Source organism: Notolepis coatsorum (genome assembly GCF_963971535.1).
Source record: "Notolepis coatsorum genome assembly, chromosome: 2".
NCBI classification, from domain to species: domain Eukaryota; kingdom Metazoa; phylum Chordata; class Actinopteri; order Aulopiformes; family Paralepididae; genus Notolepis; species Notolepis coatsorum.
In genome coordinates this window covers 85087434-85112728 of record NC_140166.1, presented here as the reverse complement: position 1 = coordinate 85112728, position 25295 = coordinate 85087434, and the positions used below count along the sequence as shown (strand labels likewise).

Below are 25295 nucleotides of genomic sequence, written 5' to 3'. Positions count from 1 at the left end.
CCTACTCCCAGCACAGAATTCTGCAGTTAGCGGTGGGGACAGTGTTGCTATTTTTTCCAGATTTTTTATTGCAGCTGTTTATGTGGGTCTGCCTCTCATGTAGGAATGTGTACGTGTGTTTGCTTGTTGCGTGCGCGTTAACATGCACTGTGTGTGCTTGTGTTTGACCCCCGGTAAGCCGGTTTCATGTGTTGAAAGGGCTTCTTGTTGTTGTGGTTCATTCTGGGAGAGGAACGGCCTATATTAGTATTCTTGTCCCCTGAGCCTCTGGCCTCCGTCCTGGGAGAGGTAGCCTGGTGAGACGGGAGGCCCAGCCTGGGGGACATTAGGGAGCCCAGCCTGGGGGACATTAGGGAGCCTTGTCTGGGGGACATTAGGGAGCCTTGTCTGGGGGACCAGCGGAAGGCCAAATGAAGGACTGGTAGTTATTTTGGCACCAGACTAGCAGAGACGGAGCCGCCGATGCTGAATATAGAGTTGAGTCTTGTTCAGATAGAACTGGAATGTAGATAAACAGGACATGGCATGGCATGGATCCAAATCCAACACTTGACTAGAGTGTGAAACCCTTAAGGACGCTGCGACAGTCCAGAGCCTAGAGAAGCATCTGAGACCACCAAAAAATAAACTACTACTACTACTACTACTACTACTACTACTAAGAATAGCAAAACAAATCAAATTGCCTAAATAAGAATAGAATATAATGGAATCAAAATAGCATAAAATATAGAGTAAATAAATACAGTAAAAATATACTGAGGTCTACAGTAGGTGTAATATTGCACAGTGCTGTTTCAAAAGTAAGAGTCCAGGAAGATGGTAACTGTCACTCTGTGCTCAGTGATGCAGTGAGGCACAGTGATGCATTGTATAGTCTGATGGCTGTTGGAATGAAGGACTTCCTGTGCCGTTCAGTGCTGCATTTAGGTAGTGTGAGCCTAGCACTGAACATGCTCCTCCTGTCAGCCAGGTCTGTGTATAGTGGGTGGGAGGGGTTTTCCCTGATGGCCTGGAGCTTAGCAAGGCTCCTCCTCTCCGCCACCCTCGCTAGAGAGTCCAGCTCCACCCCAACCACGCTATTGGCCTTCCTGACCAGCTTATCCAGCCTGTTTGTGTCCCCTGCTCTCAGTCCGCTGGCCCAGCAGGTCACAGCGTACAAGAAGGTGCCCGCCACCACCGACTCATAGAACATCCTCAACATCCTTGTACAGACATTGAAGGATCTCAGCCTTCTGAGGAAGTAGAGTCGGCTCTGGCCCTTCTTGTACAGTGCCTCTGCATGTTTTGACCCGTTCAGTTTGTTGTCGATGTGCATCACTGTGTGATGGAAACAGGGGTCACAGGTGCACTCCTGAGCATCACAGTCCAGAGCCTAGAGAAGCATCTGGCCGAGACCACTGTCTAGTAACAAGCATCACAGTCCAGAGCCTGGAACTAAGCTGCCCATGAGGGATACAGAGGACAAGATGCAATGAACAAGTTGTAGAAAGAAAGCTGAAATGGCCATTTGTCTGTAAAGCAATTGCTAGTAGTTATGTGTGTGTGTGTGTGTGTGTGTGTGTGTGTGTGTGTGTATCACTACTAGGGGTGTAACGATGCATCGATTAATCGAAATGCATCGATTCTAATGTGTCAAATGAAGAGATTTTATGATTCATTGAATCGTTGCCTGAATAATCGTAATCGAAATTAATCGTTGTGAGGTTGCATCGTTACACCCCTAATCACTACTATGGGGTGGGGGGGCTTCTGTTTGTGTTTCTATTATTTTCTGTATCTGTAATGTATAGGATATACATTAATATACTGTTCCGCATGCGCATGACTGTGGCTGCAGTGCCCACTGCTCCTAAATAGTTAGTAGGGGGACAGGAGGATGTCCTAGAGCAGGGGTTCTCAAACTTTTTTATACCACAACCCCATTTTATTTAGGATTTTCTTTGGCGAACCGGATACTTAATGTATCACGTAATTTCAACGTGGAATTAAGGAATATCAAAATAAAAGCACACCTTGTTGAACTTGCATCATGCATATTTATTAGAAAATGTTATTACACCACTATGTTATCAATACACATTTATTTAAATTTGAAAAAGAATTACTTGCCAATGCGCGACACCACTGTCACCTACCCATGACCCCACTTTGGGTCGCGACCCGTAGTTTGAGAACCGCTGTGAGCGAAAGGTCGCTGGTTCAATCCCCGCCACTGAGGGTGTATTCCAGGACAAATGTCAATTGCCTTGTGTACATTGACAATAAAGTTGAAAACGATAATCTTCAATCTTACAGACTACCAGAGGCTGATGGCGGTGGCAGAGAGCATCACGGCCTTAATGTTCCCCTTCCAGTGGCAGCACGTGTACGTGCCCATCCTGCCTGCCTCGCTGCTGCACTTCCTGGACGCCCCCGTGCCCTACCTCATGGGCCTGCACTCCAACGGGGGGCAGGACGACCGCACCAAGCTGGAGCTGCCACAGGAGGTATGCTCACTCACTCACTCACTCACTCACTCACTCACTCACTCACAGGAGGTATGCTCGCTCACTCGCTCGCTCACTCACTCACTCACTTACTCACTCACTCGCTCACTCACTCACTCGCTCACTTACTCACTCACTCGCTCACTCACTCACTCGCTCACTTACTCACTCACTCACTCGCTCGCTCGCTCGCTCACTCACTCACTCACTCACTCACTCACTCACTCACTCACTCACTCACTCACTTACTCACTCACTCACTCACTCACTCACTCACTCACTCACTCACTCACTCACTCACTCACTCACTCACTCACAGGAGGTATGCTCGCTCACTCACTCGCTCACTCACTCACTCACTCACTCACTCACTCACTTACTCACTCACTTACTCACTCACTCACTCACTCACTTACTCGCTCGCTCGCTCACTCACTCACTCACTCACTCACAGGAGGTATGCTCGCTCACTCACTCGCTCACTCACTCACTCACTCACTCACTCACTCACTCACTCACTCACTCACTTACTCACTCACTTACTCACTCACTCGCTCACTCACTTGCTCACTCACTCACTCACTCACTCACTCACTCACAGGAGGTATGCTCGCTCACTCACTCACTCGCTCACTCACTCGCTCGCTCACTCACTCACTCACTCACTCACTCACTCACTCACTCACTCACAGGAGGTATGCTCGCTCGCTCACTCACTCACTCACTCACTCACTCACTCACAGGAGGTATGCTTGCTCACTCACTCACTCACTCACTCACTCACTCACTCACAGGAGGTATGCTCGCTCACTCACTCACTCGCTCACTCACTCACTCACTCACTCACTCACTCACTCACTCACAGGAGGTATGCTCGCTCGCTCACTCACTCACTCACTCACTCACTCACTCACTCACTCACTCACTCACAGGAGGTATGCTCGCTCACTCACTCACTCACTCACTCACTCACTCACAGGAGGTATGCTCGCTCACTCACTCACTCACTCACTCACTCACTCACTCACTCACAGGAGGTATGCTCGCTCACTCACTCACTCACTCACTCACTCACTCACTCACTCACTCACTCACTCACAGGAGGTATGCTCGCTCACTCACTCACTCACTCACTCACTCACTCACTCACTCACTCACTCACTCACAGGAGGTATGCTCGCTCACTCACTCACTCACTCACTCACTCACTCACTCACAGGAGGTATGCTCGCTCACTCACTCACTCACTCACTCACTCACTCACAGGAGGTGTGCTCGCTCACTCACTCACTCACTCACTCACTCACTCACTCACTCACTCACTCACAGGAGGTATGCTAGCTCACTCTCTCACTCACTCACAGGAGGTATGCTAGCTCACTCACTCACTCACTCACTCACTCACTCACTCACTCACTCACTCACTCACTCACAGGAGGTATGCTAGCTCACTCACTCACTCACTCACTCACTCACTCACTCACTCACAGGAGGTATGCTAGCTCACTCACTCACTCTAGGCTGTGATCACATTGGACACCTTTTTAAAACTTAAATTAGCTGTCTTCTCCAGAGAGAGACAAGAAGATGGATGCCAGTTTCCTCTCTGTGCGTTCAGTAGAAAGCTATCTGGCTGCATGTTAGTCTAGCTTATGGATGAATGGTAGCAGACAGTTCCGGTTATCCTTCGGGAGAGGTGTTAGTTGGACAATGCCTAGGGCTAACCGGTCATGTCCGCTACCATTCATTGTAAGCTGTTTATTTTATCTCGAACAATCAACTATATAAAAACACAATAAAAATGATCAACTAAAGAAACAAATTTAAAATGAAATCTTACATTCTTCATTAAATGATAAACAAAATGAGTTCGAGAAGCTGACCTCAAGGTGGAATATGTCACTTGGCAGCAAATCATTTCTTCAGGTGGAAAGCAGTGAGATGTAAGACAGCAGGCTCCCCTCAGGACAGACCTGTGTTCCTCTTGTCTGATCCTCTCCTAACGTAGGGATAGGGTTGGGCATCGTTTGGATTTGAACGATTCCGGTTCCGATTCTCCATTTCGATTCCTGTTCTAAACGATTCTCGATTCCGATTCTTTGAGGTGCAGGTCAAAACAGGTCACAGCTTATTTCGTAGGAGAAAAAATTTATTTGAAAAATCCTTTATTTTCATATCATCACGTGATGTCGCATCATCATCATCATCACTGATCTCTCCACACACATGAACACACACGCCACACATCCTCACTTACACTCTCACACACCCCACACACAAATACACTACAAAAAGGTCACTTTAAAAAACAGATCTGTATATTTGTATCTTATTGTATATTACTCATTGCCTTTATTCTTAAGCTTAGCATTGTATTTTATTCTTATTACTCTTTTATCACGTCTACTCTATTTTATTATTTGTATTTTTGCACAATCAAGGCGGGCATGGCCACCTACATTTCACTGCATGTCTCGTGTCTGTATGTGACAAATAAAACTCTTGAATCTTGAGAGGACAACGATTGCCATCCTGTCTCGTTTCAGGCCAACCTGTGCTTCGTGGACATCGACAACCACTTCATCGAGCTCCCGGAGGACCTGCCCCAGTTCCCCAACAAGCTGGAGTTCATCCAGGAGATCTCCGAGGCGCTCCTGGGCTTCGGCGTGTCGCCCGAGGGCAGCCTGCGCTCCGGCGAGAGCCACCAGCCCCGACACCGGGCCTTCCGCTCCGCCGACACGCTCTCCGACAGGCGCAACGGCAACCTGGCCGGCTCGCCCCTCAACTCCTACCTGCTGCGGGAGAACGCGACCATCGCTCGGCTGCAGGCTCTGGTCAAGAGGACGGGGGTCAGTCTGGAGAAGGTGAGAGCGGGGGTCAGTCTGGAGAAGGTGAGAGCGGGGGTCAGTCTTGAGGAGAAGGTGAGAGCGGGGGTCAGTCTGGAGAAGGTGAGAGCGGGGGTCAGTCTGGAGAAGGTGAGAGCGGGGGTCAGTCTGGAGGAGAAGGTGAGAGCGGGGGTCAGTCTGGAGAAGGTGAGAGCGGGGGTCAGTCTGGAGAAGGTGAGAGCGGGGGTCAGTCTTGAGGAGAAGGTGAGAGCGGGGGTCAGTCTGGAGAAGGTGAGAGCGGGGGTCAGTCTTGAGGAGAAGGTGAGAGCGGGGGTCAGTCTGGAGAAGGTGAGAGCGGGGGTCAGTCTGGAGAAGGTGAGAGCGGGGGTCAGTCTGGAGGAGAAGGTGAGAGCGGGGGTCAGTCTGGAGAAGGTGAGAGCGGGGGTCAGTCTGGAGGAGAAGGTGAGAGCGGGGGTCAGTCTGGAGAAGGTGAGAGCGAGGGTCAGTCTGGTGAAGGTGAGAGCGGGGGTCAGTCTGGAGAAGGTGAGAGCGGGGGTCAGTCTGCAGAAGGTGAGAGCGGGGGTCAGTCTGCAGAAGGTGAGAGCGGGGGTCAGTCTGGAGGGGGTCGAGCAGCGTGGTCATCCCCGGGGGGAGTTGATGAGGATGAAACGGGGTTATATTGTGAATCTGCCCTCATGCTTCGCTTCCATGACGCCACATCGTTGGTGTTAAACTCATGATATAGATGTCTGCCACGTTATCATCAACGGGAAATTGGCTTTCAAACTGGGTTTGAATGGGCTACATAGCACTGTGGGTAATAGATGGTAGGTTTTTACAAGAAACATTCATAAGGATGATGAACGGATGGATTAGCTGCTAGTTATAAGACGTCTCTGTGTCTGCAGTGTGATCAGAGGAAAGCAAACGCCACTAGTCTATAAACTAGTCTATACGCTGATCACGCTGCAGTGAAAGCTCCAATCCCTTCAACTGCTGGGTTGAAAGCTACAATCCCTTCAACTGCTGGGTCGAAAGCTACAAGCTCTTTAAACTGCTGGGTCGAAAGCTACAAGCTCTTTAAACTGCTGGGTCGAAAGCTACAATCCCTTCAACTGCTGGGTCGAAAGCTACAAGCGCTTGAACTGCTGGCATTGTAGCTTTCAACCCAGCAGTTGAAGGTATTGTAGCTTTCAACCCAGCAGTTGAAGGGATTGGAGCTTTCGACCCAGCAGTTGAAGGGATTGGAGCTTTCGACCCAGCAGTTGAAGGGATTGGAGCTTTCGACCCAGCAGTTGAAGGGATTGGAGCTTTCGACCCAGCAGTTGAAGGGATTGGAGCTTTCCACCCAGCAGTTGAAGGGATTGGAGCTTTCGACCCAGCAGTTGAAGGGATTGGAGCTTTCCACCCAGCAGTTGAAGGGATTGGAGCTTTCCACCCAGCAGTTGAAGGGATTGGAGCTTTCGACCCAGCAGTTGAAGGGATTGGAGCTTTCGACCCAGCAGTTGAAGGGATTGGAGCTTTCCACCCAGCAGTTGAAGGGATTGGAGCTTTCCACCCAGCAGTTGAAGGGATTGGAGCTTTCCACCCAGCAGTTGAAGGGATTGGAGCTTTCCACCCAGCAGTTGAAGGGATTGGAGCTTTCCACCCAGCAGTTGAAGGGATTGGAGCTTTCGACCCAGCAGTTGAAGGGATTGGAGCTTTCAACAGTTGAGGCTTCACGGTGGCTTGCTGTTGCCACTGCAGAGGACTACAGGGGCAAGGCATGAGTCATGGTGAGGGGCAGCGGGTCGATGGCTCTGTTTACACTTCTCAATTTCTCTCTCATGTGGGCATGTAAGAGTACTCCGTTTATTTAATATGATTTATAAGTGAGGCGTGTGTGTCCGTGAATGAAAAGGAATGTCCTACACTTCCTCTCCCACGGTCCTCTCACTTTTCCAGCAGCTGGGTGACGGCAGTCGTCGGATAAGATAACACAAAGAAAGGCGGCTACGTGGCGTAGTGGGCAAGGCGCTCGCCACGAATGACTGAGACGCTGGGCTTGCCTGTTCGAGCCCAGCGCTCCACATTGCTTTCAGTTTAGCTGGTCGTTCATACTAATACACATTGGCCATATTAGGGGGTGGGAAACTGATGGGTGGGGATCGGGCGTTGTGGACAGCGACTCCTACAGGTCGGTTGGTGCGCCTGCGCAGTAGAATCAGGAAGTGTCGGGGGCAGCGTGAGCCTCCCACGCGTTACTCCTCGCCACTGAGAGATCGAGCTGCGCAGGTGAAAAGATGCGACTGCTGTTACCTCAAGTACCGGAGGGGACTTGTGCTATGTATGACTTAGTCCACATTGCAGCCGGCTTGTGGGAGGCAAGAAACAGCGTTCGTGACAGGGGAGGGTTGAATTGGACGATAGGAAATTGGGATGGGAGGAAATATAGAAAAAAAATGGGAGAAAAAGTGAAAAAAAAAAAAAAAAAAAGATAACACAAAGAAAGCATAGCGGCGCGTCCGACTCTTCTCACTGACTCGAGTAAACATCCCGTCTCATAACCTCGTGTGTGTCCCTGTCTCTCGTCTGTCGTTCTCCGGTCTTCTTCCCGCGCCTCAGCTGGACGTGCGAGAGGATGCCGGCGGCAACAAGGAGGGCAGGGCTCAGTGCGACGAGGAGGAGCTGAAGATGCACCGGCTCAACATCCAGGTGCGCGAGGTCTTCGCCAACCGCTTCACCCAGATGTTCGCCGACTACGAGGTGTTCGTCATCCAGCCCAGTCAGGACAAGGAGTCCTGGTTCAGCAACCGGGACCAGATGCAGAACTTTGACAAGGTGAGATGATTCTTGTCTATTATCCTTTTCTATTATTCTTATTTGTGATTTTTGAGTACCTAAAATGTTTATTGTGAGCGATCTGTAGTGCTGAATTTCCCTCGCGATCAATAAAGTACTTCTATTCTATTCTACTCTGTGGTACAGTGTAGTGAGTGAGCCTGTGTGCATTTCTTTAGACATAACGTTTAGGTTGTGAAGCGTAACTCGAATGTAAAAAAGATTCTAAGTAATCGATCGGCATGGCTGGGGGGTTTGGGGGTGGCTTTGGCGGCAGAGCGTTGGGAGGAGGTTCTGGATGGTACTGACTGACTGGGTTACTCATCAATCCCGTTGGATAATAACACCTCTATCCCGCCAGGCCTCCTTCCTCTCCGACCAGCCGGAGCCCTACCTGCCCTTCCTGTCCCGCTTCCTGGAGACGCAGATGTTCGCCTCCTTCATCGACGGCAAGATCCTCTGTCACGACGACGAGGACAAGGAGCACGCGCTGCGCGTGTTCGACTCCCGCGTGGACAAGGTCCGCATGCTGAACGTGCGCACGCCCACGCTGCGCACCTCCATGTACCAGCGGTGCACCAACGTGGACGAGGCGGGTAAGAGAGATATGGTGTGAAAGGAACTAATTTGACGTGTTTTTTTTGTATTTGCTTCACTGACGGATGTGAATGTTTCTTTCAGACAAGCTGCTCAGAAAGCGATGTGAGAAAGTGGATTTTGTTGCCCCGGAACCTCATGCCATTGAGCTAGAGAAGGACCAGGCGGCCCTTAGTAACCCTTTGATCTTATTACGTCCCTCGGTGGCGGGTCTCTGAACGTGCGTGCAATGCATTATGGGAGCTACACTCCAGGACTGATGGGATGGCGGGTTACCCCGGGCCACACACACCCTTAGCTCAAACACGTGATTTGTTTTTATGCATCAACATCCCGACTATAGAGCGTTTCTGACTCGACGATGTGAATAAGCCAATAGCTATTTTGCTAATCCAATAGAAATAAAACCCGGGGGCCAGAGCTGTCGCCCCCTGGCAACGGAACAGCAGCAGAACCCTTGTGAGAAGCTCTATAGATGATTACCTCTCTCACCACAGATGTAATCGGGTGCTTCCTCTCCATCCAGTATGCATTGTATGCGTGTCGTCAATTCTGTACTAACCTGAGAGGAGCATAATCCTCCTTTTTAACGGTGTTGAAACCCGTGTTGACGGTGGTGTGATAACTCACAGCATGGTGGTGTCTGGGGGTGGAAGGTGTCGGTGGTGGTGGTGGTGGTGGTGGGGGGGGGGGGGGGGGGTTGAAAGTAAGCTCTGATACGAGATCAGGTTTGTGGTGGTGAAGGTCTGATAGTATGGCGGTAACAGCATCTCAAAACACACTTTTACCATTTAGTCTAAAAAAATTGCGATTATGTGGCGATAATATTGTTAAGCATTGGATTTTTCTATTGTGATCACATTTTTATTTATTAACTTATTGGATTTTTAACAGACAGCTAGCAGTGTAGCTTGGGAAAAAATTTGGTTGAAATATATCCATCAACCTTACATTTTCTTTTTGTAGCTTAACATTGTAATCCATAATGTAATTACACTCAAACTCTGCACTGTAATCTTATTTACTTAATGACTTCTTATTTACTTAAACAGACAATTTGTTAAAATGTGCAGGTCATATTTGAAAGGTATTTTTCAACATCCAGCGTTACAACCATTGATTGATTGCATTTATTTGATAATTCATAAAAGATACATATAAAACTGCCCAGCAGGAATACATACATTACATAAATTTAAAAAATCATCGAGGTTAAAAACACAATAAAGCCAAAAGGCTTATTTCCATTGTGGACCTCTGGGGGTACTGACCGTTATATCAAGATGTACAAAATAACATCTGCGTCTGTAATCTCATCATCAGAGTTCTTTCCAACCCCCCTCCAAACACATTACTAAGTAATCCAACGAATGATAACAACTGATTGATTACATGTTGTTGCATCAACTCTGTAGTCGTCATGTAACCTGGTGCACCCGTCTCCCCCGTCTCGTTATCTCCTCCACAGAGAAGGCCATTGAGATGAGAGTGGCGAAGATCGACCACACCGCCCTGCACCCCCACCTGCTGGACATGAAGATCGGTCAGGGACGCTACGAGCACGGCTTCTTCCCGCGCCTGCAGTCGGACGTGCTCTCCACCGGACCCATCAGCAACAAGTGAGTTCCTCCCGTTCCTTTCACATTAAACAAACAAAAAGATATCTAACCCTAACTAACCTTACTGTCATGCACTTGTCCTAATAAACTAACCTACACTGTAACACGCAACACTTTGATGAACATTGTTACTCAGCTGATAGAGTTGTGCCCTTCCTGATGACTTGTAGTCGTACAGAACTTGTAAGTTGCTTTGGATAAAAGCGTTCAGCGAAATGACTAAATGTAAATGTGATGTAAACAATGTACCTTTTTATTTAATAATATTAGAAAAACAAACCAAAAAAATCCTCACCTGAGTTGTCCTGGAGACTCGGCGGGCTAAGGCACATATTATGTGACGTCGTGGGTTTGAATCCTACTCGTAGCCTTTTGCAACATGCCCCCCACGCCAAAATATATGAAACAATGCCTTTTAGTGCCCAGAGATAGTAGTGTACTGATTAACTCATTGGGCGCCAATAACGAGTATACTCGTGTTTCGCCGCCAAGTGTTAAGTGCCAATAACGAGTATACTTGTTTTTGGATCCTTTGATCTTTTTCCTTTGATCCCCGTTCTAAACATCCAGCCGGAGCTCCCTGGCACAATGTTGGAATTGCAATGACGATCGAAATCCGCCAGGTGGCAGTATCGCCTACCTTATGAACATGGGCCAGCTATTAGTGTGTTAGTGCCAGCCCCCAAACAACTAGGTACTCGTTGTGAGCAGCAGTGAGCAGGACACGGTCGACAATCACGATTGCCTAGAGCGAACTATTGGATATTATGAAAAAGACAAAATGTTTATTTTATATGGATGATGATTATGGACGATAATGTGCGTTTGTTGGACTAAGCACTACTGGTAAAACGTAAAACAACTATAATCAAACTGACCGATGAGGAATAGTCTGGCCCGAGCAGATGAAGAAGACGGATGAGGGCTACCTAACGTTATATGTATTGATCCTGTTCTGATTCAAGACACTTTTGGACTCTTAAGTGAGAAATGGAGTACCTCTAAACCAAAGGTAACGTCTATTTTACGTGTACTTTACCGAAACTCCATCATAAAACATGCGTTTATATGATCGCAGCGTCGGATATACGACCTTCTCTCTTCCTTACTATCGTCTCTGACAATTAGAGCAACTGCCCACACAGGAAGGGAATAATACCTTTATTATCTCTGCTTGGGATGTTGTTTTATTGGCTTCTACTGAGCGGAGCAGCATGTCAAAGCTGTGTTGTTTGGGTGTTTTTCAGATGGACCAAGAGAAGTGCTCCTGCCCAGTGGAGGAGGAGGGACCGTCAGAAGCAGCACGCGGAGCATCTGTATCTGGACAACGACCAGAGAGAGGTGAGAGGCCTCCACGACGATGCCTGCCCTGGGCAACATGTCCATGCCTAGCATTTATCGTCTTATCGTTATTTTTTGCTTCACACATATTTTTTTTCGCTTCACTTAACTTGCTTTCTATGTTTTAAAAAGCTTTTGTCTTTTACTCGTTCTTCTTTTGTCTTGTTTTGTATGTTATTTGCTTTCTCACCCTCTGCCTGTGTTTCTCTTACCCTACTCTCTATACTGTTGCCCCTTTCTTTCTTTCTTTCTTTCTTTCTTTCTTTCTTTCTTTCTTTCTTTCTTTCTTTCTTTCTTTCTTTCTTTCTTTCTTTCTTTCTTTCTTTCTTTCTTTCTTTCTTTCTTTCTTTCTTTCTCAACACACACACACACACACACACACACCACACACATTCTCTCTCTTAGCATGTGGAGTGTCTGTTACCGGAGCTTCAGCTCCTGCTGTTTCTGGATTACTACTGGTGGTCCCAGGCCTACAAGCCCTGTCTAAAGTCGGTGACTGTGGATGTGGTATGTGATGATGTGTCAGCAGTGGGTGTGGCCGGAGCCGTCACACCACGCCCACGTTGCATCAATCCCCCCCCTCTCCCACCCCATGTGGTCCTCTCCTCCCTCCCACCAGAGCCTGATAGACGACATCATCTAAGGCCATGGTTACACTGGGGGAAAACGGCAACGTTGTATTGTCGAATGATTACGTTTGTATGTCCAAGTTAAAAGGAAACAGCGTTTTGACAGGAAAACGCGTTTTCCTAGCGGCAACGTTAGGAATCGTTTTGAAAACTCCCCGACAACAGTGCCATGTAATTTGCGCAACAGAAACGGAGCCGTTCATGCCCATGAGCAGTAGTAGACACCGACGCCAAATTCTCCCCTGGCTGGACCTCGACTCTGTCCATTAGTCCAAACATCAGAACTATTTCTGGGAGTCACTTGCAATATCGCGCTATAATTAATATAATTAGATGTCTCCCGACACCAACCGGCCATAAGGGGCTGGCTATACAGGATATCAGCTGCGTCCTCAGATTGCCTGTAGCTGCGGCTAAACTAAGCTCATGTGTTGTCAAGTTATTGTTATAAGGAACCCAGTCCAAACTACAACAGTCTGCATCCCCTTAACAATTGTTTGTATTGAGCCGTATTGTATTGTACCCATTCTGCAATCTGTTAAATAACGTTTTCATCCATTCATTCTACTAGCATTAACGTTACTAGGTTAATGTACGATAGCCACAATGCTATACTATTATAATGGCATATCCCAATCACGTTAGCACGTAAGCTAACAAAATCGGCGATCTTTTTTGTGAGACTAAACTCTCCGCTCTTGGTGGTAAATTGCGTTGATGTTGGTTTTGTTTTTATCAACAAATGAGGCAGAACACACAGTGAATGTATCAGTTTTTGTTTATTGCACTTTGTTTCTTGCTGAAAAATAAATGATATGTTGCTAAATGGCTCACGCGAGTTATTTAAAGATGGTGGCTTTGTTGTTTTTTAGCAGGAAGTGTAGTGACGCGTTCAACCTTTCTGATTGGTTGAAAATGGCCTTCATGTTTGAACTACATCGCCACCAACTGCTTTGGCATTGTACTACATGTATATACATCACTCGATGCTCACGAGACAAAACAACGTCTAACTTGCCTGCCAATACGCAGCGTTCTGAAAAGCGAAATGAAAACGAATCGTTTTGGCCCTAATGTAACCGCAGCCGAAATGTTTAGAGTGGAAATTGACCTTTTGCTAAAAACGTACCCTCCCCCTGTTATGGAAAATATTAAAGGACAAAAGATGAGCCGTGTATAGATCATTCTGAGTCGAGTTATTAAAAAATAGAAAGCATAGTTTAATTATTTCTCTGTGGCCACAGCAGAAAGTTCAGTTTACAATCAGAGACCTCATGTTCTTACACACAAGAGTCTGACCAGCAAAGTGACAAAGAGGTCTGGTCAGAACGTACATTATACACAGAAATAGACGTAACATTATACATCAGATATGATGATGAAAGTATAAACAAACTGGGTTCTCAGTAGGGGAAATAATAACACCACCTTGCTTGGGCTGGTTAGGAAGAGAAAATATAGCCTTGAAGTGGATTGGTGGATCACTGTGTCAATCGTTATTTTGCAACGGGTCAATTCTGTGTCCACAGGCCAAAGTCTGGACCTTGACTGAAGAGAACCTATATATCTTTTATTTAGTCCATGTAATTGACCCCAGAAATACATTCTTTATTCACTGATGGCCCTTCTAAGATTCACTAGAGGCAGGAGAATAACGAGGAACAGAAGCGCATCCTCCCCAGTCTACTCCCCTCCTCGGTGAAGAACATATTGTGCTTGAACACTCGGTTATATAAGCAACGCCGAGATCCCGTCTCTCTTTGCTTTGGACTGAGACCAACCCCTGTGGGTAGCCAGCCATTTATCCACTGTACCTGCTCGGTGTTGTGCTTGCCCCCTAGTGGTGTGAACCTGTACCGACCCCTGTGGTTAGCCAGCCATTTATCCACTGTACGTGCTCAGTGTTGCCTCCTAGTGGTGTGAACCTGTACCGACCTGAACATCCGAGTACATTTTCTCTCCCTTAGTGCTGCTTTGGTCCTTTTTTATGGTTTGTCTTTTTTTGTTTTTCTCTGACCGTCTCTCTCTTTGTGGGGATCAGAAATACATCCAGGAGGCCCGTAACCTGGGCACCACCATCCGACAGCCCAAGCTGTCCAACCTCTCGCCCTCCGTCATCGCTCAGACCAACTGGAAGTTTGTCGAGGGATTGCTGAAGGAATGCAGAAACAAGGTGGGTGTATATTTATACCAGTACATACGTATGGTACATACTCAGTTTGGCTCTGTACATATTGTTACGCTGCTGGCCAGTATGACTTACTGTACATATTAATACTACAACTCTGTACAAACATCTGATTAGCACTATTACTCAGTAGTACTCGTTTATATATTTTATAACCAGCTTAATCACCCATACCTGTACATTACTATTGCACTTTACTGTTACATTTGCACTCTGGTTGGATGCCAAGCTTCTTTTCGGTGTACTGTTCTTGTGCTGCATGATGACAATACATTTGAATCTGATCTAATGACGTCTGCACTGCTGCAATATTTTGCAGTGGTATGATTCCAGCAGAATCCATTTTGCACTCCTACAACAAGTCTTCTTAAGTCTTCCCCTCAGCAGCTCGCCTAGTTAATGAGTCAGGTGTCCCCCTGTTCCACCCCCCCCCCCCCTCTATGGGGAGCTGCTAGGGATAGGATTTTAAACTCTTATTTTGCACTGACAACAGATCATTAGCCATTGCACTTTATTGTCTTGTCCCGTTGTATCACCTTTTTGTCCTGTTTTGCACTCATTTTGACCTGTGAAAAAAGTATGCACTGTACTGTAAATGCCGTATCATGTTCGGTGTGTGGCGATTAAAAGTTATCTGAATCCGAAGTGTCTTTGTTTGCCTGTGTGTGTGTGTGTGTGTGTGCAGACCAAGCGCATGCTGGTGGAGAAGATGGGCCGGGAGGCGGTGGAGCTCGGCCACGGGGAGGTCAGCATCACCGGCGTGGAGGAGAACACCCTGATCGCCAGCCTCTGTGACCTGCTGGAGAGGATCTGGAGCCACGGCCTGCAGGTCAAACAGGTCAGGAGGCCCAACACGGGCAGCAAATTACTGTGTGTGGTCATAAATCAAATGTATTTGTAAAGCCCGAAATCACAAGTTAATTTAATGTCCCCATGGGCCGGACAAGTCTTCTTAAAAAGTCAAGAAGAAACATCACAATAAATCAAGAACAAAAAACCCACCAAGAAATTCAAAATAAATGTAAAATAAATAAATGCAACACTCCCAGACATACCCCAGCCAAGGTAAGGAAAAACTCACAAAAAACCTAGCAATAGGGAAAAAAAGCACCACAGGCGATGTGGAGGAGGGCCGTTCAAGGGGGGAATCCCCCTTCTTGGATGTCGGGTGATAGTAGTGTTGCTATGGATGATCAATGGGTGGAGAATAAAACAGGCGAAATAGTTGGTATGTATGAACATATACGTGTAATAAAACACTATGTACATGCAAAAGCAACTGGGGTACATAAGAAAAATGTTTAAAGTGCCTTTACCTCAAGACTACCAAGACACGCTTTTCAAGACGCACCCAAACCATAACCATAACCACACTGTTACCTTAAACTAACCATAACCGTCGAACCCTACCCCTAACCTTAACCCTAACTTTATATCTTAACCAGAAACATAAACAAACCATAATCATAGTATTGCTGTGTTTGTGTCAGGGTGGGTGGGTGTCTTAGTCTAGTGATGGTGAGAGCACTCGCCCGCGACCACAATCACTGGCTGCGGTTACATGGTGACTTTTAATTCCGAATTATAACTTCGGAATCAAATCATTCGGATGTAAAAAAAAAAATCATGCGAGTTTACATGTCAAATCTTAATTCCGACAAGGTGTTTACATGAAAGTCACTGTCTAATCGGGAGTTTTCGAGTCATCGTAAGGTTTGGGGCTGGGAAGGCTTCTGATTGGGTATACGTAAACAGGATGTTAACGTCATTACGTTTACCAGAAGTAAACAAACAGCTGCGACCGGTATTCTCAGCTACTGTGCTAGCGTACCAAACAACATTAACCAGACTCTCGGTGTGTCTATTCTGCTAACGTTAAAGGCCTCTAAATGCTACAGCAACTTCAAAGCAACTGCACCACAACATCGACAAAGCAAAGGTGTTGCAGGCCTTTATGCTTCTGCAACATCGACGCACAGCCTATGTAACATTGTACCCCGTATGTAGCAACCCATTGATACAAGCAGACAAATAAGCATAATTTTTACTTCCGGGCGGGGGGTTTCAAAATAAAAGAGCGACGTCTAAAAGCACCGTAAATACGTTTATTCTTTACAATATCTAATATATATATCTATACACGAACCTAAACTAATCTAAAGTTAGTTTAGGTTCGTGTTAACGTTAGATAATGTACAAAATAAACCTATTTACGGTGCTTTTAGACGTCGCTCTTTTATTTTGAAATCCCCCGACGGAAGTATTATAGTGTCTGTTGCTAGCAGCTTCACTTTTGCCGGCCGGTTCTGTGCTTTTTCTAGCTAACGTATCATCATTCGTTTCCAAAGGAGAGGAGAGAAAGACCGCGGCTCACATGCAGCTCAAACTACCTGTTGGAATAAATTAATTGATTGATGTTTAACTTGTCCCTGTGTGTGTCCAGTCATTTCGACTAGCAAACGTTGTATCTAACGTTACCTCAGGATACCATTGTATTTAGTTGGTTAGCTATGTAGCTATTTTGTGGATAGCATTTTGTATAGCATCAATACTAGCTGGCTGGCTACAGCTTTATTTACTAAATTATGGGGGCTTTTTAATCGTCAAGGTAAGAGAGGATTTGTCATGATCAACTGAAGGCGTATGCTATGGAACAATATGTGCCCCTGTTCGCGATCATCTATGTGTACTGTAGCCTATGCGCGATCATGTGCAGAAAGACCGGGGGGAACTAATTCCGAAAAAGCGTTTACATGGACAGAAAAAGCTTTAATTCGGAATGATAAACGGAATAAACCGGCCACTTACATCGGAATGGATTTTATTTCGGAATGGCCATTTTCATTCGGAATTAAGTATTTTCAGATGTTTACATGATAACTTTAAATAGGATTTAACGTTAATTCCGAATGAAAAGGGGAATAAACTGTCCATGTAAACGCAGCCACTGTTGGTTCAACTCCCGGCCGCTGTGTTTGTTTTGGACTTTTACCGAACTAAACGTAAAAATATATTACTTATACAAGACGTAAATATATTACTTATGGCTATAACACGACGTACACTATGTACCTTCTTTCCTGTGGTCGATTAGTACTTTATTCATGTGTTCTGAGACCTGGTTACACACACACACCTACACACACGCGCGCGCGCGTACTGACAATGCTCTTCAACAGCTCTGTCCTGTGCAGGTTTAACTAACCATTGTCTCCCTGGTTGTTTGATCAGGGGAAGTCTGCTTTGTGGTCACACCTGCTGCACTACCAGGAGAGCAAAGAGAAGAAAGATGCAACTCCAGGCGGCCTGGGGCCCCCAGGTAAACAGAGCTCCATCGCAAGATGAACTAACCCCCAGTGGGGGCTGTGTGTCATGACATCATGACCTTCTGTTGATTTCAAAGGGTCTAGTCATTTACGGTGGCCAGTTTTGAATTGCAGCCTCCCGTAGGTGCTCTTTTATAGCGGTTTTGAATGTGGGTAGTGATTCACATTTTTTTACGGCTGTGGGTAGGGCGTTCCACATTGTTGTGGCATAATTGCGAAACATGTTTAGTCCCTTGTTTGTGCCGAATCTGGGTTGCACATGATTTGTGGAACTCCCTCTGGTGTTGTGGGCGTGGTATTCACTGACCTTTGGGAAGTATTTCGACATGTACATGGATACCTGAGTGGTGTAGTATATCATGTAGACCAGGCCCATTGCAAGTATATGTAAGTATACATAAGTATATGTAAAAAAAAAAAGAAAAAAAAAATGTATATCTGGCTACTGTGTGAATATATCAGGCTACTGTGTGAATATATCAGAGGCTGCTGTATATCACAGGCTACTGTGAATATATCAATATATCTTAGGCTGCTGTAAATATATCATAGGCTACTGTGTGAATATATCATAGGCTACTGTGTGAATATATAATAGGCTACTGTGTGAATATATCATAGGCTACTGTGTGAATATATCATAGGCCAGTGGTTCTCAAACTGTGGTACGCGTACCACTAGTGGTACTTGGTGGTACTGCTGGTGGTACTTGAAAACATTTCCAAAAAAGCTAAAAAAAAAATGTGTGCAGTCAGGCCACTGAACTTAGAAGCATGCCAGGCCAGTGTTTCTAGTTGCGGCGGCGCGATAGTTAGATAATCTAAGTGGGGAACAACCAGGAGATCACTGTGACAGAGAGTAATGCAGTCTAAACAGTCATAAATCTTTAATTAAACTTCAGCCCTGATCATAACCATTTATTTTTAGATTTCTTGTAATGTCAGATAAAAAATGAAATACTCCCACTTTTCTGAAAAGAGTTGGTGTTAAATCTGACATTACAAAAAATCCATCAAAATATGTGTTGCTGCTAATCATTGACAAATGCCTAGCCTGTAATAATCTCCCCCAGAAAAATGTACTTTGCATTTGATATATTGAAAATATTTTACTTTTTGTGTTTTTTTTAACAATAATTTGTGATGCCATCACACAAACTGGCATTTAAAGGGTAAACATTCAAAAATGTATTGAATGTGTTTTCTTCTTTTTTACAATAATTTGTGATTTAAAGGGTAAAAATGCCTGCACCAGAATGCAGGAAATTAAGTTTTTGTAACAAAATAAGTGTGTGTGTGTGTGTGTGTGTGTGTGTGTGTGTGTGTGTGTGTGTGTGTGTGTGTGTGTGTGAGAGAGAGAGAGAATGACGGACAATTGCTTGCTGTGTGAGAGAGTGAGAGATAGAGAGAATTAAGTACATTTGCTGAAATACAGTTGTTCTTAATTTTCTCACTTGCTATGTGAGAATGTTAGTTATTATGTTCTCAATGCCCCTTGCATTGGATGAGTTGTGTGGAAGCGTAGTTCTAGTGCTATCTCTTTGTACATTGTGGCTGTATCTGACAAAAGTTAACAATAAATAATGGTATCAGAAATACATTTGCCTCCTGCATGAACTGTGCATAGACTGTATTTTAACGCCGGTCATATGTTGGTACTTGGAGAGCCAGCTACGTTCTCAGGTGGTACTTGGTGTAAAAAGTTTGAGAACCACTGTCATAGGCTACTGTGTGAATATATCATAAGCTGCTGTGTGAATATATCATAGGTACTGTGTGAATATATCATAGGCTACTGTCTGTGTGAATATATCATAAGCTGCTGTGTGAATATATCGGAGGCTGCTGTATATTATCATAGGCTACTGTGTGAATATATCAGAGGCTACTGTGTGAATATATCAGAGGCTACTGTGTGAATATATCATAATGATAAACTACCGTACCTCCCTCCACACCAGGTTTCATCCATGACACGGAGAGACGTAAATCTGACGGCAGCTCCTCCATGCCCCCTCTCAAAGTCTCTCTGATACAGGACATGAGGTGAGTCTGCATGTCCATAATCACCATCTTCACTATGATGGTTGTGGCAAGATAGTATCAAAGTCTGAAAGTCGGAAATCCTTAACAAATGACAGGTCTTTCTTTTCATTGTTCATTGTATTATGGTTATAGAAATGTATTGCGTCCTCTAATAAATCTTTTGAAACCAGGGGAAAGTCAACTTGACTAAGGCTGCCCCCTTGTGGCAGGGTGACGAACAGCACCTGGAAATACATGTAGTGCTTTTGTTAATATAATAGCCTACAGTTTGTGTACAGAAAATTTATTGTCTTCACAATAATGTAACATTATTAAACAACTAACTGACTTCTGTTAAAATCTCACCTTTTTCTGCCATTTTCCTCCACCATTATAGATTATTATTTCAACATACTACCATTGCAGTATCCATACTGAATAACCAGATAATAAATAAACTGTTGATCATCTTGTGAATGACTGGATTCATCATCAGACAGACAGAGGCCCATATATACATTTTTGGCTCCAATAAAAAAAATATATATTTGTGAGCTTACATTTATATATAAATGGTAAATAAATGGTGCATTTATATAGTGCTTTTATCCAAAGCGCTATACAATTTGTTCCTCACATTCTACCCATTCACTCACACATTTACACGCTGATTGCGGAGGCAACCATGCAAGAAGCCAACCAGCTCATCGGGAGCAGTTAGGGGTTAAGTATCTTGCTCAAGGACACTTCGTCACGCTGCCCGGGAGGAGCGGGAATCGAACTAGTTACTCTACCTTCCGAGCCACTGTCGCCCCTATATAGATATAAACACACAAAATACTGTTTTAACTTAAAACAAATAAGGCAATAAATGCTGTCTCACACAAATAAAATGCTCTTACACTTAAAATAAGAACACTATTAAATAGATGAACATGTATTTCCAACAAAAGCAGAAAATGGAAATTAGAACAAACATGGAACGTGGTTTTAACCACAGAGTTATGCATTTATTTTTCTACCGTTTTTTTTTGGTGGCAGTTTTAAAAATTGTATGGTTCAACAATATCGGCTGACCTAAATATCCGTCTAGCCCTGATGTGCTCTCGTGTCATGCGTGTGTCGTGTGTGCGTGTGTGTTCGTACGGCGGTGAGCCAGAGACGTGCATCATGTCTATCTTCTAGCCCAGCCAATGGTGTGGAGCCCTGTGAAAAGGTCACCCCTGGTGTGATGCTGAAGGAGGCGCAGAGCCTGTGTATCAGCACGTTACTTCCAGCCTAATAATTACCAGACCCCCCGTCGACCAGCCTCAGACATGGGGGGGAGGGGGGGGGGGGGGGTCCTACACAGCTGTGCCCCCCCCGCGCTGGCAGGCCAGCCTCCTCCCTGCTCACGCACATGTCTGACTCCGCATACAGACGCGACCTTAGATACGCACGCCACTACAGACACACACACACACACACACACACATTGCCACCACCACGATCAACCTCCCTTTGCGTTGTATGGTTTTAATAATTGGAACATCGTCTTTCGCAACATTATTTGCATTGAAAATGTTGAAATTGTGTGTGTGTGTGTGTGTGTCTGTGTGTGTGGCGGGTGTCAAGTAAAGCCTCTGAAGAATGTAGAAATCGTATAACGTTTGATAACCACAAACTTTTTTTTATCCGAGCAGATAAGAGTTTAGTAATAAACTGCATGGTCGGTGTTGTTTTGCCCTGTTGCCATGGAGAGAATGACTAGGAAACTGGGTTAATTGGTGTGGGTGTGTGTGTGTGTGGGGGGGGGGGTCTAACGGGTGGAGACGGGGAGGGTGGATGGAAGGTGGAGGAGGGGGAGGGGAGCACTTAGAGAGCAGACAGTGCTGATAGCGTAGGTGGAGTGGAAGGGAATGCGTCTGGACACGGGAGGCATGATAGCGTCTCCGCGGCGATGACGGCTCAGGAGACCTGCTCTGGCATCCTGAGTCCGGGTGAAAACATCCTGCAGAGGCAGACTGAGATCCAGACCCCCCCAGTAGAGACACCCAGCTGCCTGGATCCAGACCCCCAGTAGAGACCCCCAGCTGCCTGGATCCAGACACCCAGTAGAGACACCCAGCTGCCTGGATCCAGACCCCCAGTAGAGACCCCCAGCTGCCTGGATCCAGACACCCAGTAGAGACCCCCAGCTGCCTGGATCCAGACCCCCCCCCAGTAGAGACCCCCAGCTGCCTGGATCCAGACCCCCAGTAGAGACCCCCAGCTGCCTGGATCCAGACCCCCCCCCAGTAGAGACCCCCAGCTGCCTGGATCCAGACCCCCAGTAGAGACCCCCAGCTGCCTGGATCCAGACCCCCCCCAGTAGAGACCCCCAGCTGCCTGGATCCAGACCCCCAGTAGAGACCCCCAGCTGCCTGGATCCAGACCCCCAGTAGAGACCCCCAGCTGCCTGGATTTTTTTTTATCCACTTTTTCTCCTTATTTTTCTATTTTTCTTCCATCCCAATTTTCGTATCATCCAATTCTCCCCTCCCCTGTCTTGAACGTTGCTAGACTATGCCTCCCACTCGTCGGCTGTAGTGAGGACAGAAGCCTTGCATCACGTGTCCCCTCCGGTACACGAGGAGGCAGCCTGTCACATCTTTTCACCAGACAGCGTGGACTCTCATTGCCGGGGTGTAACGCGTGGGAGGCTCACGCTGCCCCCGATACTTCCTGTCTCTGCTGTACCGGCGTCACCCAACCGACCTGTAGGAGTCGCTGTCCACAACGTCCAATCCCCACCCATCGACTTCCACCCGCTACCTCTGTCAATTGAGATAGTATGACGACTGGCCCAAGCCGAGGGCAATGCTGACACCGGGATTCGAGACCGGAGTCTCTTGCATTGGTGACGAGCGCAATCTCCGCTACGCCACCAATCTCAGCCGCCTACCGTTGTTCACAATTTGTAAGTCGCTTTGGATAAAAGCGTCGGCTTAAATGTAAAATGTCTATTAGCGCTTTAAATGGTAAATGGCTGCATTTATTTAGCGATTTTATCCAAAGCGCTTTACAATTTGTTCCTCACATTTTTACCCATTCACTCACACATTCACACACCGACGGCGGAGGCAACCATGCAAGGTGCCGACCTGCTCATCGGGAGCAATTAGGGGTTAAGTGTCTTGCTCAAGGACACATCGACAGGCTGCCCGGGAGGAGCGGGAATCGAACCGGGAACCTCCGGATTGCCAGACGACTGCTCTACCTCCTGAGCCACTGTCGCTTTACATCTGATGAATGAATGAATGAAAACTTTATTTAACAGATTGCAGAATGGGTACAATACAGTACGGCTCAATACACACAATTGTTAAGGGGATGCAGACCAGAGAAAGACGTTTGTCTTGTTTACATCAGACTTTTGATCCCTCTACTCTACCCTCCTGTAGGCACATCCAGAACATAAGTGAGATCAAGACGGACGTGGGCAAGGCCAGGGCCTGGGTGCGCCTCTCCATGGAGAAGAAGCTGCTGTCCCGACACCTGAAGCAGCTGCTGTGTGACCACGAGCTGACGAGGTGAGCAGGGCTGGGTTTGATTAATTGATTGATTGATTGAAAGTTTTATTAACAGATTGCAGAATGGGTACAATACAGTACGGCTCAATACACACAATTGTTAAGGGGATGCAGACCAGAGAAAGACTTTCGTCTTGTTTACATCAGGGTCCCCCATTTTCAATTCATCATAACATACAGGTGCAGCTCGATAAATTAGAATATCGTGGAAAAGTTATTTTATTTCAGTAATTCAATTCAAAAAGCGAAACTCTTGTAGATTATAGATTCATTACACACAAAGTGAAATATTTCAAGCCTTTATTTGTTTTAATTTAGATGATTATGTCTTACAGCTCATGAAAGCCCAAACTTCTGTATCACCAATACACATTTTTAAATAGATGTATTTTTCTTTTGTATATAGAAATGTCGGCCTTCTGAAAAGTATGTTCATGTATGTTCACTCAGTACATGGTTGGGGCTCCTTTTGCACAAATTACTGCATCAATACAGCTAAATATATAGACTTTTCCACGATATTCTAATTTATTGAGCTCCACCTGTATATGACATACAAGATATACATATATACAGTACTGTTTATTTACAGACAGAGTTTCTAAAAGAGAATATATACATTTGAGGGGGAGGAAACTGTACACTTGGTGGGTTGGACATTTACCGGGCCAGTTTAGAATTGCAGCCTCCCGTAGGTGCTCTTTGAGAGCGGTTTTGAAGGTGGGTAGGGATTCACATAGTTTTGTGGCGTTCCACATTGTTGTGGCATAATTGCGAAACGTGTTTAGTCCCTTTGGGTATCTGACCACAAGGTGAGCAGGGCTGGGTATCTGACCACAAGGTGAGCAGGGCTGGGTATCTGACCACCAGGTGAGCAGGGCTGGGTATCTGACCACAAGGTGAGCATGGCTGGGTATCTGACCACAAGGTGAGCAGGGCTGGGTATCTGACCACAAGGTGAGCATGGCTGGGTATCTGACCACAAGGTGAGCAGAGCGGGATTTCCCCAATCGATTCGATTCCGATTCACAATTCATTAAGAATTTACTCTCAAGCAGTTACATGAATGTACTTTGTATTGGAACATTTGTATTGGAACTGGCATGGTTAAGCCAATCTTTTTTAATTTAACCAGGCAGATCAATTAACTCGTTCTCTGCCACGCTGGGAACGGGATATGACTATGTGCTGCCACGCATTAAACCAATGGAGTCGCTCACCTTGTTTGCAGGGCTATAATAATAATATAAATAATAATTCATTTAATTTATATAGCGCTTCTCAATAACCCGAAGTCGCTGACAGTAGTCGGGAGCAGGGGTACAAACAAAGAGGCGAAAGCAAAGAAAGAAACAAAACAAAACAACAAAGAAACAAAAACAAAGGAACATGAGACCATGGGGGGAACGGGGGAGACAGCCTGGTGGCACAAAAAAAAAAGACTAGAGACATATCGATCAGGTTGGAGGGGAGGGGGGGGTTTAGGGGTGGGGGGGGTTGAAGGCAAGGGAGAACAGGTGGGTTTTGAGGCGAGCTTTGAAGGTGGAGAGTGTAGGGGAGTCTCTGATGGACTGGGGGAGGGAGTTCCAGAGTCGGGGTGCAGTGCGAGAGAAGGCCCGATCTCCGAAGTTTTTGAGCTTGGATGTCGGGACAGTGAGGGAGGCAGTGGAGGAGGACCGGAGGGAACGGGTTGGGCGGTAGGGGAGAAGGAGATCAGTCAGGTAGGGGGGGGCCAGGCTGTGGAGGGCTTTGAAGGTGAGGAGTAGTGTTTTAAAGTTAATGCGGTGTTTGATCGGGAGCCAGTGGAGGGAGTGGAGGACAGGAGTGATGTGTTCGCGGGACCGGGTGTTGGTGAGGAGGCGGGCGGCTGAATTTTGGACCAT

At 46.2% G+C, this 25295-nt stretch overlaps 1 protein-coding gene across 4 annotated transcripts in view; it reads left to right on the top strand.

Moving 5' to 3' along the window:
• Positions 1-25295, top strand: part of dennd5a (DENN/MADD domain containing 5A) — a 92152-nt gene that overhangs the window by 52446 nt on the left and 14411 nt on the right. For 2 of the 4 annotated variants that reach the window (XM_084309017.1, XM_084309016.1), the window contains 12 exons: positions 2299-2489; positions 5036-5353; positions 7919-8134; positions 8496-8730; positions 8816-8905; positions 10200-10350; positions 11598-11691; positions 14365-14496; positions 15197-15349; positions 17743-17830; positions 19798-19882; positions 23284-23412. In XM_084309017.1, the coding sequence (XP_084165143.1) occupies positions 2299-2489; positions 5036-5353; positions 7919-8134; positions 8496-8730; positions 8816-8905; positions 10200-10350; positions 11598-11691; positions 14365-14496; positions 15197-15349; positions 17743-17830; positions 19798-19882; positions 23284-23412 (1882 nt within the window). The remainder of the gene's footprint in view (positions 1-2298; positions 2490-5035; positions 5354-7918; positions 8135-8495; positions 8731-8815; positions 8906-10199; positions 10351-11597; positions 11692-14364; positions 14497-15196; positions 15350-17742; positions 17831-19797; positions 19883-23283; positions 23413-25295) is intronic. The other 2 variants (XM_084309019.1, XM_084309018.1) reach the window with 1 other exon arrangement.